The following is a 19,581-nucleotide window of genomic DNA, read 5'->3' on the forward strand; positions in this document are numbered from 1 at the left end:
ACCTCGAAGCTGGTGAACCGGGTACGAGTCTCAGCAGGGACGCTCAACATCCTGTGATTCTGGGCAAATCACTTTGTCTCCCTGTGCCTAACAAAAATGAATGTGTCCTTCTGTAACGAAACTGGTGGTCATGTAAAGTGCTCTGATACCTGATATCCTCGGGTCTAGTTTGCGCTATATAGAACTCTTAAAAAAAAAATGTATGAAGGTTCACAGGTCTGAACAGGGAGGAACCAGTTGCTAGGGTCTTCGGGGCGCTACGAGTTGCTCCGGTGTAAAAATCCTATTTGTGTATGCCTGAACGGTTGTGGAATATGCTCCCTTAGCAGGACCACTTAATAGCCTCTGTGGTTTGTTGTTGGCAGGGGATGGAGGCAGTGGGCACCTTAACAGGAGAGGGTCTTGTCAGGTGCCATGTGAGGCCTCTCTAAAATATGTCTTACATGCACTGCTCACCCATTGGTGGTAAACTGTTGTTCTACTGTCTGTGACTAAAGATTATGCCTAAGAGGTGTTTATGGTCATTGGAATAACATTGCTCCATGATCTTCCTGAAACAATATGCCTCCTGTGCAGATACCATACTGCCATCTCTTGCACAAAATGAATTTCTGAAGTGTTCTCGCTTAACTCAAACCCTGATCATATTTTCCCATATTATTGTGCGAATCTCTCTGTGCAATCAACAATGGACTGCTTCTACAATGAGGGCCAAATGAATGAGCTATGTTTAATTAAACTGAGCTAGTGGAATTATCTTGAATCAGTGTACATAAGATTCTCATATCCATGCATATGATTTGCTAGTGTCCTCTGTCTTTTCAACGAGTGCTGATACAGTGTTAAAATCTTCTTACAGGTGCTGCTTCATCTCTAAACGTCAAAGCATATGTAGTTCGGAAATATCGGATGAGGGCAACCTGTAGTAGGTAAAGTAGTGAAGGTCTACTACGTGCCTCACCAAAAAGCTTGGATAGAAATCGATTCCATTACCTGCGGTGAAATAGACTTGTCATTTGTATCCCAAACATAAGGAAGATGGATCGCTGGCTTAACCTTAAGCGGAAAGCCACTGAAGAAATCAATGATGGGCCATCATGGTCAAAACAAAGTGATTTAAGTGAAAAGAAAAGGAAGTGCCGGAGGTACGATGGTGAATATTTACTAATGGGTTTCACATGTTCAGGTTCAGAACATGAACTGCAACCACAATGCGTGCTATGTTATGAAATGTTGTCAAATGAGGCCATGAAACCCTCTAAATTACGAAGACACTTGGAAACTAAGCATAAAGAACATGCAACTAAATCCATAGACTTCTTCAAGAATAAAGAGCAAGAGCTCCTAAAAAGTAGAAAGATAATTAGGAAAACTGCAACAGGATCTGTTAATGAAAATGCTCTGAAAGCTTCATATGAAGTGTCCATGCTCATAGCAAAAGCTGGAAAACCTCATACAATTGCTGAAGAACTAATAGTACCTGCTGCTAAAGCCATGGTGACAGCAATGGTTGGAGAAAAAGCAGCAAAAGATTTACATTTGGTGCCATTATCTAACAACACTGTAAAAAAGCGAATTGACAACATTTCAGACAACATAAAGGAACAGTTGATCGAAAGAATTTGTAAGAGTCTGCATTATAGCCTGCAAGTCGATGAAACTACAGACATAGCAAATAAATCTCATCTCCTGTGCTACGTTAGATATGATTTTGAGGGGAACATTATTGAAGATTTACTGTTCTGTCGCTATTTGATACATACCACTGCTGAAGAGGTCTTCAACTGTTTCGATGATTTTCTGACATCAAATGGAATTCAGTGGTCCAAATGCATAGGAATCAGCACAGATGGGGCACGTGCCATGTCTGGGAGACTAACTGGACTTGTAGCACGAATAAGGGAAATTAACCCTTCAGTTGTATGGCATCATTGTTGCATTCATCGAGAATCATTAGCCACTAAGAAGATACCAGAGGAATTAAAAAAGGTCTTGAATGAGTCAGTTAAAATTGTAAATTTTATCAAAGCTAGGTCTCTAAATTCAAGGCTTTTTGAACAGCTTTGTCAGTCCATGGATAGTGATCATCATCAGCTTTTGCTGCATACGGATGTCCGATGGCTGTCTCGTGGTAGAGTTTTGTCTCGGCTTTTTGAATTAAGAGATGAAATCAGAGTTTTCTTCACTGAACTGGAATCTCCATTTCCACTTCATGAGCGCTTACATGATTATACTTGGCTAGCTATGCTGGCATATATGGCAGACATCTTCACCCATTTAAATGCCCTCAATTTGAGTATGCAAGGAGTAGGTATCACAATTTTTAATGTCGAAGACAAGATTGAGGCAATGATAAAAAAATTAGAAGTATGGACTCGTCGCTTATCACAAAGAAATTTTGATTCTTTTCAGAACCTGAAGACATTCTTGGAATCTGCTGATGATGAATTATCGAACAAAGTGTTAGAAATGTTTATCCAGCATATCCAAGATATGCGGTGTAGTTTTCGTCAGTACTTTCCACTTCCAGATGAAAGCAAAAACTGGATTAAAGATCCTTTTAATGTAGATATTGACAATTTAATGGGGCTGACTGCATCTGAAGAAAATGGTTTGATTGAAATCTCTACAGATAGTGCACTTAAACTTCAATTCAAGGAAATGGGTCTCAGTCTGACAAATTTTTGGCTGCATGTACAGACAGATTACCCTGAATTATCGTACAAGGCACTTAAGGTTTTACTTCCTTTCCCCACCACCTATTTATGTGAGAAGGCTTTCTCAAATCTTATGTACCTTAAAAATAAGTGCAGAAATCGCTTGCAAAATGTTGAATCTGACCTAAGGATTCAACTTTCTGAAATAAAACCAAACATTGAAAAGTTAGTAGCCGAGATGCAGCACCATCCTTCCCATTAAAATGTTTTGATTTTTGCATATTTTTCAATATAAAATAATAAAAGCTTTATTAATGCACGTATTTGTTTGGTGTGTACTTGTTTGTGTATTTTTTGGGAATACTATTTTAATTTTTTGAAATTGAAATTGTTCAAATTGCTTGGGGGTCCCCGGCTTCCAGTAGTGATTCAGTGGGGGTCCTCAGGAGTCCAAAGTTTGGGAACCACTGATGTACACTATATCAATGCGCAGCGTGGAAAGACTGGTCTCAGCCGCTCCTTCTCGTCAAGCACAATCACAGGGTTCTCTGGCTCAGAGTCCCCACCGAAGCTCCAGAACCTGCAAACAGCAAAGCGTCAGCCCAATTTACCCATTGGCTTCCTTCACTTTGATTTTCTGTGCAAAGGCTGTGCACATTGTTTGCTGCCGCCTAAACATAGTTACTTTCACTTCAGTGACCAAAGTGGGCTTTTTTTAATTTATGTTAACATTAAATATCCACTATTTATTGTGCCTGGACTTTGGCTGACGGTTTAGATGGGATTTATTTTCCATCTGTTTTTTTAAGTTACTGTTATAAAGTGTTTAAGTAATAATATAACATTGTAGCTGACCGTGTTTTAAGTGCTAGGCTAGGTTGTGATTTGTTGACACCCTCACAAACAATAATATTAACAAAATACATGGAGCAGCAGGATTGGTTGTTTTTTAAAAACATCACTATAACCTACACCACCAAAAGTCTTTAAATAAAAAAATTGTTTTACAGTCATTTGGTGGCCATGTTTAGATGGTGGCAAGTGTTCATATTTCGTTTTATTGCTGCATATGCATGCAATAAAAAAATATATATAATAAAAAAAAAAATTGCACCAGCCTGCCACCTATATTGGCTCTGCAAATGCTTGTTCTTGCTCAAAAGCAACTGCGAGATGCTCATAAAATGGTTAAGGAGCTGGAGAACACTGTGGACTCCAGAGAGGTAGATGGTAGAACCTACATTTGTTTTAATGTAAAAAAAGGGGAAAGAATGCTACTTAAATTAGAGTGGAAATTGGCTTAGTGAGGGGAGCTTCACAGAGAGATACAGCTTGGACAGCTAGAGTGCCAGACAGCTTTTTCTTCTTTATGGGCGTCACACCACAAGGAGTAAGAGCAGCTGCCCAGAGATTGGGATGATGGAACTTCCTTAGGTACAAGCTGTAGTCCAAACATGGCTGCCTGGAAAGAAGCTAGAGCTATTTGTGCTGCTAGAGAAAGTGTCAGAATCAGATACAGCTGCAGCAAGTGATGTTATGAGATATGATGACAGGGCAGCTCTTCAAGTTCTTTTTCAGAGGTATTGTATTCTAGGGTGGAGACTGGTGCAATCTCTGCCTTGTAGGTCTGGCTCCAATGTTAGGTTACTGAAGGATATTCCGGAAGTTCCCACTTAATGTCCTCTGTTGAGAATGGTGGTTAGGCTCTGTCACCATTTTTCATTTGCATAACACATATTAACCTGCATAACACATATTAACCTGCATATCATATAGACATATATTGATGTTGAGACTGGCTATAGTTAGTAGCTGTTCTGTTCATGTTAAGTTAGCCATAGTTAATGTAGGCCTCAGTTTAAATATTTCATGCAAACCTGAAAATGCATTTTTTTTCTGCTGTGTTTTTTTCTTCTTTTTCTATCAATTCAGGGGCCAAGCTATAGTAGTTTAAGTTAATTAAATGTTGCAATGTTTTGGTTTCTGTGAATAATTTTATCTATATGCTGGTAGACCTGGCATACGTGGAATGATTTTCCCCTAACGGTTTGCCTTTAGACCTCCCCCCATTTTTGCTGATTTCATTTTTGTTGGCCTTAGGACTCCGCACTCTTTACCACTGCTAACCAGCTTCCTCCTAAAAAGATGATGGATTCAGGGCCAGACTGAGGATGCAAACAAGCCCTGGATATCCATTCCGGCTGGCCCGGGGGGAGGAGGGCACGGGGGTGTGCTAGTGGGTAATACTGCTGCTGCTTTGGTTACAGGGGGCTGATATTGCAGCACCACTGCAAAACCAGCTCCCAGTACCAAAAACACCATCACTGCTCCAAAACCGGGCCCCACCCTTCTGGCCCACCGAGAAAATGCCCGGTGCCCGCTATGGCCAGTCAGGCCCTGGTTCGATTAGCTTATACCCAATTAGTATATTTAATTTACTTGTAAGTCCCTAGTAAAGTGCCATCTATGCCAAGGGCCTATAAAATAAATGCTACGAGTGGGCCTACAGAATTGATTGTACCACCCACCTATGTAGCACTTTAAACATGTCCCAGGCCAGCTATTGCAGCCTGTGTGTGTGCAGTGTAAACAGCCACGTTGACCTGGCAAAATAAATCTCATGCCAGGCCCAAACCTTTCTTTTCAATACAAGTAAGTTACCCCTAGGTTAGTCCCTGTACAGCCAGAGGGCAGGTTGCAGAGCATTTGAAAAGTTGGACATCTACTTTTAAGTTTTACATGTCCTGGTAGTGACAAACTCTTACATTTTTTTTCACTACTGCAAGGCCTTCCTCTCCCATATGATAACTTTGGAGTTACCATATTACATTTTATAAGTGTAATTTCCAATGGGAACAAGTAAACACTTCATGTTTTGTTGCTCTGGAAATATAATGAAAAATCCTAACTTATGGTGAAGTTAAATTTTAAAATACAATTTTGAAAATGGCCCTTTAATAAAGTTGAAAATTGTGGCCTAACACCACGCGGGCTGCTAGGACTGCAGTGCGCACTACTTAAATCAAAATTAAAAATGTTCAAACAACTTATCCAATTAACCAAATTGTATGCAATATTATAGCATTTATTTAGATCATCATTAAATCATAATCATAAACACTTTTCATGAAGTTCCTTCATATATCAATATACATCATTATTTGCAAATTTTCTGAACCACCACCCAATGCATTTCGGGACGTCCTTGTCCCTTCGTCAGGGGTTCCAGTAGTCAACTACAAAAGCAACAAGGAAACAATATAAGACGATGCCAAATCACAAATTGTCAGTAGAATTACAGATATACATCAACATGAAATATCAACTTTAAAAGATGTAAAAAAGGATACTATCTGCAATATCACAACTACATAGGTCACAAATGCAATCTCACACATAACATATAAAAGCATGTGAAAACAGACATTTATTAACATGGCTCAATCAACTGCTGGCGAAAAATAGAAGCAGGCGTACCTTGCACTGTATGAGAAACTCTTATCTGGAAAAAATAGAATAAAATCCAAACCATCACTACGAGTTGTCAGGGAGAAATGCTTCAACTGCACAGTTGATGGTGTAAACTAAACCTGCTCACCTTATTAAACAATCGAAAATCCTGGGTCAAACAAACCAATAACGTTGTCTAATGCCGACTCTGCAAATGAATGAAGAGTCTTTAATCAGTCATTCCGTCTTTAAACAAGAAACCATGCGTAGCGTTGTTATATATATCAAACGCTCACCTCATATGCCACTAGATGTTTCAAAATCGAAAGTCAGAACAAACGATCGCCCGTGCCTAAAGAAAATAAAAGGTAACATCAGTACCTTTCAAATATTGCCCAAAAGTCAAGTTATCCCGCGCTAGACGCCATCAGCGCTTACCTCAGAAACACGCCGAGTAGTTTCAACCTGACCCGCCTGGCTATGTGATGCACTTCCGTGTCAACACATACAGCCTTAAAACACACCTCCCGGGCGAGTAACCACCATAGAAAGCAGACTACATCGTGTCCAAAAACAAAAAGGTGTAACGACCTCCGATTATAGCGCGTCACTGCATTAGTATTTATTTAAATGCGCACGTAACGATTAGTGACAGATTATTCAAGCTCACGCAACGTCTTTGTGAAAAGCGATCGTCACTCCCAAGTTAATCAACTATAAACATATAAAGCGTCCTATTCAAAACTAAACAACTTTATGCAAATAAACACCGGACAATACTCCCTTGTGGCTAAGTGATGGTGAAAAAAATGAATACCATGAATAAACTTGTATACAAAACCTGTACGACAGGGCATCATAAAACCCTACCTGCTATTTACACCTAATGATCATGGCAGCCACATGCTGCTTAACATACCTGCTATTTATAACCAGTAAGTTCACAATATATACGTTTACAAGCTTTAATTGAGCCCATCTGTTATGATTGCCATATGTTGTGTTGCTACATCTTTTAGTGTGTGTGTTTATAGGATTCGTGGAGGAATTTTGAGGCTGTCATCCTGCCAGTAATTCAAAGAAAACAGCTAAATTCAAATTTGTCATTGAGCCCCATCGGGGTCAAGGTCTGTAATTTTTTGATCCAGAATGCCTCCCTCTGGAGGAGTGCCTGATCATTGTCTCTGCCTGTGTAACGTGCAACTGCTTCGATAATCTGACATTTGATCTGTGCAATGGTGTGTCTTTTTTCAATCCAGTGTACAGCCAGTGGTGATGTACGGTTCACATTCCGTATACGGCTCTTATGTTCTGATACACGTGTTTTGAATTTACGTGTGGTTTTACCAACATATAACAGTCCACATGGGCATTTAATTGAGTAAACCACAAATTCAGTGTTACAATCAGACGTATGATATAGTGGTATCTTTTCACCAGTCCTGGGATGTAGTAGTATATTCCCTAGTATCAAATTATTGCAGTTGTTGCAATTCCAACATTTAGTAGTCCCACGGAATGAGCCACTTTTCAGTTTTGCTTTGGCTGGTTTTGTGAGAAATTCTTTTAGATTTTGGGCCCTTGAATATGCACATAATGGTTTTTCGATGAACAGATTACCAAAATCAGGTTCCACTTCCAACAATTCCCATCTGTGTAAGATGATCTTTTTTATATCTCTGGATGCTGAAGAAAATTTAGAGACAAAAATCATTCTGTTAGTCTTAGTTTTTTCTTTTTTGGTCAGCAAATTACTCCTTGTCATGTTGTTGACCTTTGTGAGTTGTCTGTCAAGTATAGACTCTGGGTATCCTCTTTGGATATACCTTGCCTTTTGTTTGAGTAGTGATTCTGCGCAATCTGTTTCGTTAGAAGAGATCCGTTTAATCCGCATGAATTGTGATATGGGCAAATTGTCAATCAAATTTTTAGGATGAAAACTACTATACAGAAGTGCGTTGTTTCTGTCAGTTGGTTTTTTGAATAACTTGGTTTCAATGGATTGCTCATTCAATTTTACGACAACATCCAAAAAAGAAATTTCATCATGACTGATTGTAAAGGTAAATTGTATCCTTGGATCAACTTGGTTCAGACGGGTGATGTTCTTCACAAGTGAGTCTTCTGAAAGTCGCCAAATTACAAAGATGTCATCAATATAACGTCGGAAAAACACCAGACCTTCCTGCCATAGTGCATCTGTCAGTATATGGTCATGTTCAAATTTCGCCATGAATGTATTGGCATACATGGGTGCCCCTGGAAAACCCATGGATGTACCGTTCATTTGGTTGTGGAATACACCTTGCCACTCAAAATAGCTATTCATTAAACAAAATTCCAGTAGTTGTAGCACTAAACATTTTTGACTGTCTGTTCCTTCTTCTTGGAGCAATGCCCATTCGACTGCTTCCAGTCCTGACTGATGTGGAATTGATGTATATAATGCCACGACATCTATCGTGCATAATATCCAGTCTTCATGAATGTTTAGAATTGCTGTTAAACTCCTTAAAAAATCCGAAGTGTCCTCAATGTAGGTGGACCATTTCCGAACAAAAGATAGGAGAAAGTGATCTATAAATCTTCCTGGAGTCTCGAAAATTGATCCACAACCGGATACGATTGGTCGGAACGGTGGATTATTTAGATGTTTATGAATCTTTGGCAAAAAGTAAATCCTTGGGCGTCTTGGATGAGTTTGGTATAGATATTTCCTAGTCTTCTCGTCAATCCAATGAAGTTTTTCTGCTTGTTCCAGGATTTTATCAAGGGTTTGAGAAATTTCAAAGGTTGGATCTTGGTCTAACTTGAGATAAGTGTTTTCATCCATGACATGTTCAGTCCCTTTTTTTATGTAGAAATCAACATCCATCATGACAAGCCCTCCTCCTTTGTCAGCCTTCTGGAAAGTGATAGTTGTGTCTTGTGATAATTTTTGTAACGTGCTGTATTCTGCACGAGTCATGTTTCTCAACTGTCTTTTATACTTCAATTTATTCAAATCTGTTTTAACCAAGGTCTCGAAATTATCCAAAGTCTTGTGAGACACTGGTGCTTGAAATTTACTTTTGGGTTTGAACATAACGCTGGATTCTTGTGTACCACAAGAATCCAGCGTTATGTTCAAACCCAAAAGTACCACAAGAATTCAGCGTTATGTTCAAACCCAAAAGTAAATTTCAAGCACCAGTGTCTCACAAGACTTTGGATAATTTCGAGACCTTGGTTAAAACAGATTTGAATAAATTGAAGTATAAAAGACAGTTGAGAAACATGACTCGTGCAGAATACAGCACGTTACAAAAATTATCACAAGACACAACTATCACTTTCCAGAAGGCTGACAAAGGAGGAGGGCTTGTCATGATGGATGTTGATTTCTACATAAAAAAAGGGACTGAACATGTCATGGATGAAAACACTTATCTCAAGTTAGACCAAGATCCAACCTTTGAAATTTCTCAAACCCTTGATAAAATCCTGGAACAAGCAGAAAAACTTCATTGGATTGACGAGAAGACTAGGAAATATCTATACCAAACTCATCCAAGACGCCCAAGGATTTACTTTTTGCCAAAGATTCATAAACATCTAAATAATCCACCGTTCCGACCAATCGTATCCGGTTGTGGATCAATTTTCGAGACTCCAGGAAGATTTATAGATCACTTTCTCCAATCTTTTGTTCGGAAATGGTCCACCTACATTGAGGACACTTCGGATTTTTTAAGGAGTTTAACAGCAATTCTAAACATTCATGAAGACTGGATATTATGCACGATAGATGTCGTGGCATTATATACATCAATTCCACATCAGTCAGGACTGGAAGCAGTCGAATGGGCATTGCTCCAAGAAGAAGGAACAGACAGTCAAAAATGTTTTGTGCTACAACTACTGGAATTTTGTTTAATGAATAGCTATTTTGAGTGGCAAGGTGTATTCCACAACCAAATGAACGGTACATCCATGGGTTTTCCAGGGGCACCCATGTATGCCAATACATTCATGGCGAAATTTGAACATGACCATATACTGACAGATGCACTATGGCAGGAAGGTCTGGTGTTTTTCCGACGTTATATTGATGACATCTTTGTAATTTGGCGACTTTCAGAAGACTCACTTGTGAAGAACATCACCCGTCTGAACCAAGTTGATCCAAGGATACAATTTACCTTTACAATCAGTCATGATGAAATTTCTTTTTTGGATGTTGTCGTAAAATTGAATGAGCAATCCATTGAAACCAAGTTATTCAAAAAACCAACTGACAGAAACAACGCACTTCTGTATAGTAGTTTTCATCCTAAAAATTTGATTGACAATTTGCCCATATCACAATTCATGCGGATTAAACGGATCTCTTCTAACGAAACAGATTGCGCAGAATCACTACTCAAACAAAAGGCAAGGTATATCCAAAGAGGATACCCAGAGTCTATACTTGACAGACAACTCACAAAGGTCAACAACATGACAAGGAGTAATTTGCTGACCAAAAAAGAAAAAACTAAGACTAACAGAATGATTTTTGTCTCTAAATTTTCTTCAGCATCCAGAGATATAAAAAAGATCATCTTACACAGATGGGAATTGTTGGAAGTGGAACCTGATTTTGGTAATCTGTTCATCGAAAAACCATTATGTGCATATTCAAGGGCCCAAAATCTAAAAGAATTTCTCACAAAACCAGCCAAAGCAAAACTGAAAAGTGGCTCATTCCGTGGGACTACTAAATGTTGGAATTGCAACAACTGCAATAATTTGATACTAGGGAATATACTACTACATCCCAGGACTGGTGAAAAGATACCACTATATCATACGTCTGATTGTAACACTGAATTTGTGGTTTACTCAATTAAATGCCCATGTGGACTGTTATATGTTGGTAAAACCACACGTAAATTCAAAACACGTGTATCAGAACATAAGAGCCGTATACGGAATGTGAACCGTACATCACCACTGGCTGTACACTGGATTGAAAAAAGACACACCATTGCACAGATCAAATGTCAGATTATCGAAGCAGTTGCACGTTACACAGGCAGAGACAATGATCAGGCACTCCTCCAGAGGGAGGCATTCTGGATCAAAAAATTACAGACCTTGACCCCGATGGGGCTCAATGACAAATTTGAATTTAGCTGTTTTCTTTGAATTACTGGCAGGATGACAGCCTCAAAATTTCTCCACGAATCCTATAAACACACACACTAAAAGATGTAGCAACACAACATATGGCAATCATAACAGATGGGCTCAATTAAAGCTTGTAAACGTATATATTGTGAACTTACTGGTTATAAATAGCAGGTATGTTAAGCAGCATGTGGCTGCCATGATCATTAGGTGTAAATAGCAGGTAGGGTTTTATGATGCCCTGTCGTACAGGTTTTGTATACAAGTTTATTCATGGTATTCATTTTTTTCACCATCACTTAGCCACAAGGGAGTATTGTCCGGTGTTTATTTGCATAAAGTTGTTTAGTTTTGAATAGGACGCTTTATATGTTTATAGTTGATTAACTTGGGAGTGACGATCGCTTTTCACAAAGACGTTGCGTGAGCTTGAATAATCTGTCACTAATCCTTACGTGCGCATTTAAATAAATACTAATGCAGTGACGCGCTATAATCGGAGGTCGTTACACCTTTTTGTTTTTGGACACGATGTAGTCTGCTTTCTATGGTGGTTACTCGCCCGGGAGGTGTGTTTTAAGGCTGTATGTGTTGACACGGAAGTGCATCACATAGCCAGGCGGGTCAGGTTGAAACTACTCGGCGTGTTTCTGAGGTAAGCGCTGATGGCGTCTAGCGCGGGATAACTTGACTTTTGGGCAATATTTGAAAGGTACTGATGTTACCTTTTATTTTCTTTAGGCACGGCGATCGTTTGTTCTGACTTTCGATTTTGAAACATCTAGTGGCATATGAGGTGAGCGTTTGATATATATAACAACGCTACGCATGGTTTCTTGTTTAAAGACGGAATGACTGATTAAAGACTCTTCATTCATTTGCAGAGTCGGCATTAGACAACGTTATTGGTTTGTTTGACCCAGGATTTTCGATTGTTTAATAAGGTGAGCAGGTTTAGTTTACACCATCAACTGTGCAGTTCAAGCATTTCTCCCTGACAACTCGTAGTGATGGTTTGGATTTTATTCTATTTTTTCCAGATAAGAGTTTCTCATACAGTGCAAGGTACGCCTGCTTCTATTTTTCGCCAGCAGTTGATTGAGCCATGTTAATAAATGTCTGTTTTCACATGCTTTTATATGTTATGTGTGAGATTGCATTTGTGACCTATGTAGTTGTGATATTGCAGATAGTATCCTTTTTTACATCTTTTAAAGTTGATATTTCATGTTGATGTATATCTGTAATTCTACTGACAATTTGTGATTTGGCATCGTCTTATATTGTTTCCTTGTTGCTTTTGTAGTTGACTACTGGAACCCCTGACGAAGGGACAAGGACGTCCCGAAATGCATTGGGTGGTGGTTCAGAAAATTTGCAAATAATGATGTATATTGATATATGAAGGAACTTCATGAAAAGTGTTTATGATTATGATTTAATGATGATCTAAATAAATGCTATAATATTGCATACAATTTGGTTAATTGGATAAGTTGTTTGAACATTTTTAATTTTGATTTAAGTAGTGCGCACTGCAGTCCTAGCAGCCCGCGTGGTGTTAGGCCACAATTTTCAGTTTACACAATAGTGCTTAGCAGGCACTAATGCAGAGCAGCACACATACCGGAGAACATTGATTAAGTGTACGAAAGTGTGCGACATTCATCTACATTTATATTAACCCTTTAATAAAGTTGGCACTTATGTGCCTCAGCCATTTGGTGCCTGCAGTCTGTCTCTGGGTCACATGACCTGGTGTAGTTGACAGCTTTGTGTATTCTTGCAAGACTACAACAAATAATGGAGAGCTTAGGTGTGACCGGATGGACCATCACTGTCAGAATGGGAGAGAGGAGCTGGACCCTAACCCACTTAGACTTGAATGGGCTGTGTCCTGTGTTGACACAAAGGGCTGCATACCCCCTGTATTTAATCTGGAGCCGAGGTCAGGAAGGCTGGGCACCTCTGCACATCAAAGGCATTCCCCTTGAAGCTTCTACCCACTTCAGAGGCACATCTAGGTATAAATAATGGACCTCAGACACCAACTCCTCAGTACACTGCCGGACCTGTGGATACTCTGCCAGGAAGAAGGAATGCTATGCTTCTGAAAGGACTGCCACTCTGCTAGACTGCTGCCCTGCTGTGCTGACCTGCTGCACTCTGCTGCTTATCTGGGTGAGAAGGACTGGTCCTGCATCTCTTGCACCCAGAACCCAGAGTGATTATAAGGGCTAGTTGGCTGACATCCTAATCTTAACCCTCATTGACACAACAAACTTCCAACAACTTTGGACTTGGACTGTGAGTATACCATTCCAAGTGTTGCCACCCCAGTTCTGAACTCTTGTAAGAGGGCTTACGGTGCTCTGCCAGCCTTTGTGGATCCAGCGGAATTGACATATCTCCACTGCTGTGCGGCTGAAACCCAAGCGGAACCAACACATGGCCATTACTGGGTGCATTGGATCCAGTGCAAAGGCCCAAATTGCCACCGCAGCCTGACTAAATATTTATTTGATCCTGCCTTTTACAGGCTGCGATTACTGACATCTTCTACTCAACCCTTGTCATGAATCACCCGATTTCCTCAGCCTAGCATATTAGGCAATATTCCCTCCTCAGCGTTCTGCTTTGCATTTGCTGATTTTAAATTGGTTTGAAGTATATGACAATGACAATTTCATGCTGACTATTCATTAGAAATTGGGTTAATGGTTGGCTAGTGTATATAACAAAGCCAGGCAGAACCCACCACTCTAGTTAGCGTAAGTCATATTGGGCCAGATGTAGGAGCCTAAATACCGGTCGGTAACGGCCGATTTCGGCCGTTACCGACCGGTATTTAAGAATTGGCATGTAGGGCAGATTCGGTAAATTTACCGAATCGGTAAATTTACTGATTCTGTAAAATACCGAATCGGTAATTTTACCAATTCGGTAAATCCAAATGTAGGTGGGACTCTTCTGAGTCCTAAAAGCCATACAGATTCGGTATTTTACCACCCAATTCAATTGGGTGGTAAAATACCGAATCCAGGTGTGCATGCACATGTGTGCATGCACACCTATGCCATGTGACAGACAGACATGCCCTTAGGGCATGTCTGTGTGCCACATGGCACACATGCTTGTATTTGGGGTGCTAGAGGGTGTCAAAGTGACACCCCCTGCACCCTGGCAGGAATCGGTATTTACCAAATCGGTATTTCCCATTGATTCCTATCGGCTTCACAGCCCATAGGAATCAAAAGGAAATACCGATTCGGTATTTACCGAATCGGTAAATACCGAATATTGAAGATTCGGTATTTCAATTTCTAGAAATACCTACATCTCCCCCTTCATATTTACCGATTCATAAATACCGAATCGGTAAAATTCGGTATTTATGAATCGGTAAATACGATTTACCTACATCTAGCCCATACTCACATAAGATAACCTGTGCTCGCCCTCTGGTAGCTTGGCGCAGAGCAGGCAGGTGTAAAAAGAGGCAATGTGTAAAGTATTTGTATTGCTCACTAGGTACAGAAACACAGAGAAAACACCACAAAAAGACTCCACACTAATTTAGAAAAATAGATAAAGTTTAACCTAGTTAAATGTTGACGAATACGATTAATGAATGCTAGAATGCTTATTATTTAGTCCTTTCTCCCAAAAGTGAATAGGTTGTCAATTCAATCAATCATTGATGCTATCAGGGCTATCGCAGGTCAAAGGTGTAGAATGGGCAGATTTTGGATTCCTCAAAATGAGTAACACATTGGTAAAGATAAAAGAACAGCGGGCCCAATGCTAGCAGTACTAGTATGTGTTCCACAAAGGAAGCAATAGGAAGTCAAGCACTTCCTCATGAAGGGAGCACATCATCAGTAGAGAGAGCAATAATCCAATGACTAGCAGGGCTAGCACATGCCAACTGCGGAAGATAACTCAGTTTGGTACACTATCTCACAGGGTCATCCAACCACTCCCCCGCCACAACAGGTCTAGTGCTAGCAGCGCTAGTGCAGACCAGGAAAATGTTTCTCGGTGAGGGATGGCACGCACAAACAAGGTCTGAAATCACCACAGGAAGCAAATATGGAGCACTCAGGACCAGTGTTCCCTGTAACGCGCGCGTGCGCTCGCGCGCATCTTGCTGACCCCGAGCGCGCAGAGTCCCGAGGAAAGCGCGCACACATCCTGTGAGTGCTTTCGCACCGCCGCGTTTAAAACGCGAGCGGCGCGAAAACGGTAATTCCATGTTTGGGGGAAATATTAAGAACATAAATTGCTCCGCAGTAAAGGGCTGTGGCTGCGGGCTGTTTGTGGCCCTTTGTGAAAACATTTGTTAATTGCAGCACCGTCATGCGCTGCAATTAACAAACATTTTCACAATGGCTCACAATCAGCCCCCAACCGCGCTCCCTGGTTGGGGGCTGATTGTGAGCCATTGTGAAAATGTTTGTTAATTGCAGCGCATGACGGTGCTGCAATTAACAAATGTTTTCACAAAGGGCCACAAACAGCCCGCAGCCACAACCCATTATAACACAAATTCAGCTAAGGAAAAGACGGGATTAGGCGGTGTCTCCCGCCTCTATTTTGCCGCCACTTTCAACCATGTCACCAGCCCCTTCTCGCTAGTGGTACCATACAGGTAGGTCTCTGTTGTGGCTGGCTCGGGCATATGCATGGGCGCTCTGCTCAGCTGACAGCTCGGGCGAGACAGAGGCCATAGCTGCCAAGCGAAAGTGAAATTCACCGCCTCACTGTGCTGATGCTGAAGCCATAAAGCTCTTTGTGACCGGGATTAGAAGTCACGCTAGAAGTCCGTATTTTTGCTGATGATGGTCACGAAAGGCTCGCCAATTCCACCACCAAGGAGGTATCTCTAGGGGTAGTTGTGTTTTGGCTGCAATCAGCTTTGTATGTACTGGCGCAATAAAGTGAGGCAGCGCTGCACTGGAGGGAGAAGGAAGAGCGCCTACAGCAGCTGTTTAAAAACCTCAGACATAGAAAGCGAAGGTGGAGGTGCAAGGAAAGGAAAGCATATGTAGTGAAATCCTGTGATCGACATTGGCATAAAGTTAACTGCAGGCGTGTGCTTATGTGGTATGGAAGGGCGCTTTCTGACAGAGTACAAGGAGCACTGTCACAGTGAGCCACATATTGTTTTACTTTGCAACTTCAGCCGCGCCGCGCTCCGAGCAGAGCAGAGAATGCCTAAGGCGAGTGACGGGGTCACAGGGAGGCACCAGATTTACCTCTAGCAGAAACCTTGGTTTTCATTCTGAAAACTACAATGATCGCCTTATTATTGTATTGGCGCCGCTGCATTAGTTAACATATCATTTAATATGATTTCTCGTGCAGCTGCAAATAAGTGCTACAGTTAGAAATAAATAAACGTGTCCAAGTTGCGTAATGTAACTGGCACTCATGTACAGCGCTCTAATACGCTCAGGTCGAGAACGCTATTCGCGCTATTAAACTGCAAAAAAATTGTAATTCTTTGACTGTAAATGCACTCTCAGTCTCAAGGTCATATGCAAGTGTAGTCAAGTGTTCAAATAACTCGGGCTAGGATATTTAGAAACAACTGAAATTGGGAGGTGGTCAGGAAGATATGAAGGTTACTACCATTAAAAAAAGAGACAATGCTGATTTCACTTGGCAGCAGTACATCAAATCTGGTGTGTTAATTTGGTATGCGCTACTTTATACACATATGCAGAGCCTCTGCCAATGAACACACAAGTGGACCACTCTGACTTGTGTGAAACAGGGGAGCCAGGCCTCTATAAATAGCACTGCAATGCACTACAGTTCTCCCTCTAATAGGTCTGCAAATGTACGTTGACGTTATATTATTTAATCATAGTCCGGGATTCTTTTGGTCTTTGTATCTACAGTTTTACTTGAAGCAGGTGGATATTGTTTGTCTGTCCGTTATTTGTGATATGGCTGCATGCTCTGGGATAGTCCAGTATTCTGAATAGGTGTGGCTTGTTGGCGACAGATGTTCCTTATTAGTGATCATGATTTTTTTTTTAAGCAGTGAGTTAAGTAAGTACTGGTTGCAATTAGTTGTGCAGAGTTGTGACATTGTGCAATATCCTTCTTGAGTGCAGAGTTTATTTACAGTAGTTATCTGCTATTTGTGATGTTGCAGAATTCTTGACGGTCCAGAACTATTTACATACTCTTTGTGAGAGAGAACCTTGCTTGATTAATTAAAAAAAAGGGCTTCCATGCTTAAATTGTGTGATCTTTGGCAAATATTTTATTTCACCAAAGCTAACTTTTTCTTCATATTTAAGGCGCCCTTTTTTCCGTTTTTACGCATTTTTACAGATAAATACAGACAGGAAACCATTTATTTTCTTATCTGTATTTATTTTTAAATGTGGATAAAAACGGAAATTGGGTTAATGTTTCTCTGTCAGCCGGAGCCCTTATGTTTGATGTGGGATTGGAGTAGGTGGGACAAGTGGTTTTTAAAGGACATGTAGATCTCAGTGGCATTTTGTCCCTTGGACAACTAGATTATTTGGAAAATTCCACACCCCTGATTAACTGTCATCAAACAGCTGAGTGTTAACTGCAAGTATTATGTTAGAGCAATATGTCTCATTGCCCAGTCTTTTATTATTCTAATCTTTCCAAAAGGGTTCATTTGGGTAAAAAAAATTCTTGTTTTTAAGAGAACCTCTAACAATGGGGTCACATTTTGAATTCTGAATTCCTACTTTTCCAGAATAAGCATTGTTAAACTATATTGCCTACTAGTATCGATGACTCCTACACTACACCTTGTAATCTTGTCTGATGTAACACTTCCAATACACTGATTTACACACCTATGATTGTCTCTGTGCAATGTGTGTATTATGTAAAGTGCTCTGACACCCTATGCTGGTATGAGTGGTGCTATAATACTAAATGAATCAGAGAGCCAGTGGTTCTGGAGACTTGAGGGCTGCTGTTAAAGGGTGCTAGTGAGGGAATCCATGGTAGAGGTGGCCATTGGGGGGGCGCCAACAAACATTGTCGCACAGTGCTCCACCAGTGTTAAAGGCGCCTGGCTTGTGCCTAGTTGAAGTTGGCTGACCAAAGTCCAATTGAACAACCTGCAAAGCACTCGTCGTTCTTTTGGACTTGCTGCATTTCTTTTAGATATCACGCAAGTTAGAAATCTCTCTGCTTAGCCTAGTGTGCCGCCTGGCTGGTATTTTGTTGCTTCTTTTCGTCTGTGCATCCAGATATACAAGACAACAATTAACATTACATCTACAGCAGTAAAATCTTATAATGGTACTATCATTGGAGTCTTGTGCTTTTCTAAACCCGAAGTGTACTTGCCTGTATAACCAATTCATTTAATGGTGTGTTTCTAAATTGTAAACCTGCCATAAGACCCTTAACGTGGCGATTTATGTGTGAAAATGCAGTCTTTTCACTTGTTTAAGCATGAGTTTCGAGTGATATTTGGCGCTGCACCCACACGCACGGTCTGGTTCCTGGCGCACATAACCATGGCTGCAGCGCACAGAGACCCCACACTGCCGCACACAGAGGAAAAAAATTAGAGGGAACATCGCTCAGGACCAGGAAGCCCATTAAATACTCTAGGCCCTACTGTCCCCCATACCTGGTCTCACAGTCTGGTTGTCTATGCCTTCGTGCATGCCCTACTCCAGTGCAGTTCTCCCGGGCTGGAAGGCAGCCTGCAACACTCGTGCCAGGACAACGACTGCGGTGGGACCCCAGGGCTTTCAAATGCGGTGATGTCAGCCTGTGCTTCCGAGTCTCCTATGCAACATAATTGATCCGTTTTCTCTGGTTTTCCTCAGTGCTGCCATATACAGTACGGCCAATCTTACTGCAGTGGGCATGGCTCGGGGTGAAAAGATTCTGTACGTTGAGCAGCAGTCACCGTTGCACCATAGAGAGAACTGATTGAGTCAAATTACAAATCTGAAGACAGTGAAGTCTTGTATGGCCCTAAGATTTCTCCAGAAAGCCAATAACCCTTGGAGCTTCAGGGGTAAATAGAAGATGAAGAGGTCAGATTCAGTATAAACCCACTGCAAAGGTAGAAGGCCGCAGGACAACATAGCTGAGCACAGTGCAAAGTGGCAGTCCCTCCTGGCAACATAGCAATCAGAAGGCAGCAGGCCAACACAGCAAAGCAAGTGGCAAAGTGGCAGCCCCTCCTGGCAGCACAGCTGTTCTTAGATGCAGAGTCCCCGTCACGGACCCCAAAGTGAACTGTTTTGGGGGTGTCAGAGGTCCAGTACCTTTACCAAAATGTAATTTTGAAGTGGGG

At 41.0% G+C, this 19,581-nt stretch overlaps 1 protein-coding gene across 1 annotated transcript; it reads left to right on the forward strand.

Moving 5' to 3' along the window:
• The first annotated feature begins 1,038 nt into the window (after positions 1 to 1,038).
• Positions 1,039 to 19,211, forward strand: LOC144752663 (zinc finger BED domain-containing protein 5-like). Its single transcript, XM_078640533.1, has 2 exons — positions 1,039 to 2,720; positions 19,106 to 19,211. The coding sequence occupies exons 1-2, from the start codon at positions 1,039 to 1,041 to the stop codon at positions 19,209 to 19,211; spliced, it is 1,788 nt and encodes a 595-aa protein (XP_078496659.1).
• The last annotated feature ends 370 nt before the right edge of the window (positions 19,212 to 19,581 follow it).

This window comes from Lissotriton helveticus, chromosome 5_1 (assembly GCF_964261635.1).
Source record: "Lissotriton helveticus chromosome 5_1, aLisHel1.1, whole genome shotgun sequence".
NCBI lineage: Eukaryota > Metazoa > Chordata > Amphibia > Caudata > Salamandridae > Lissotriton > Lissotriton helveticus.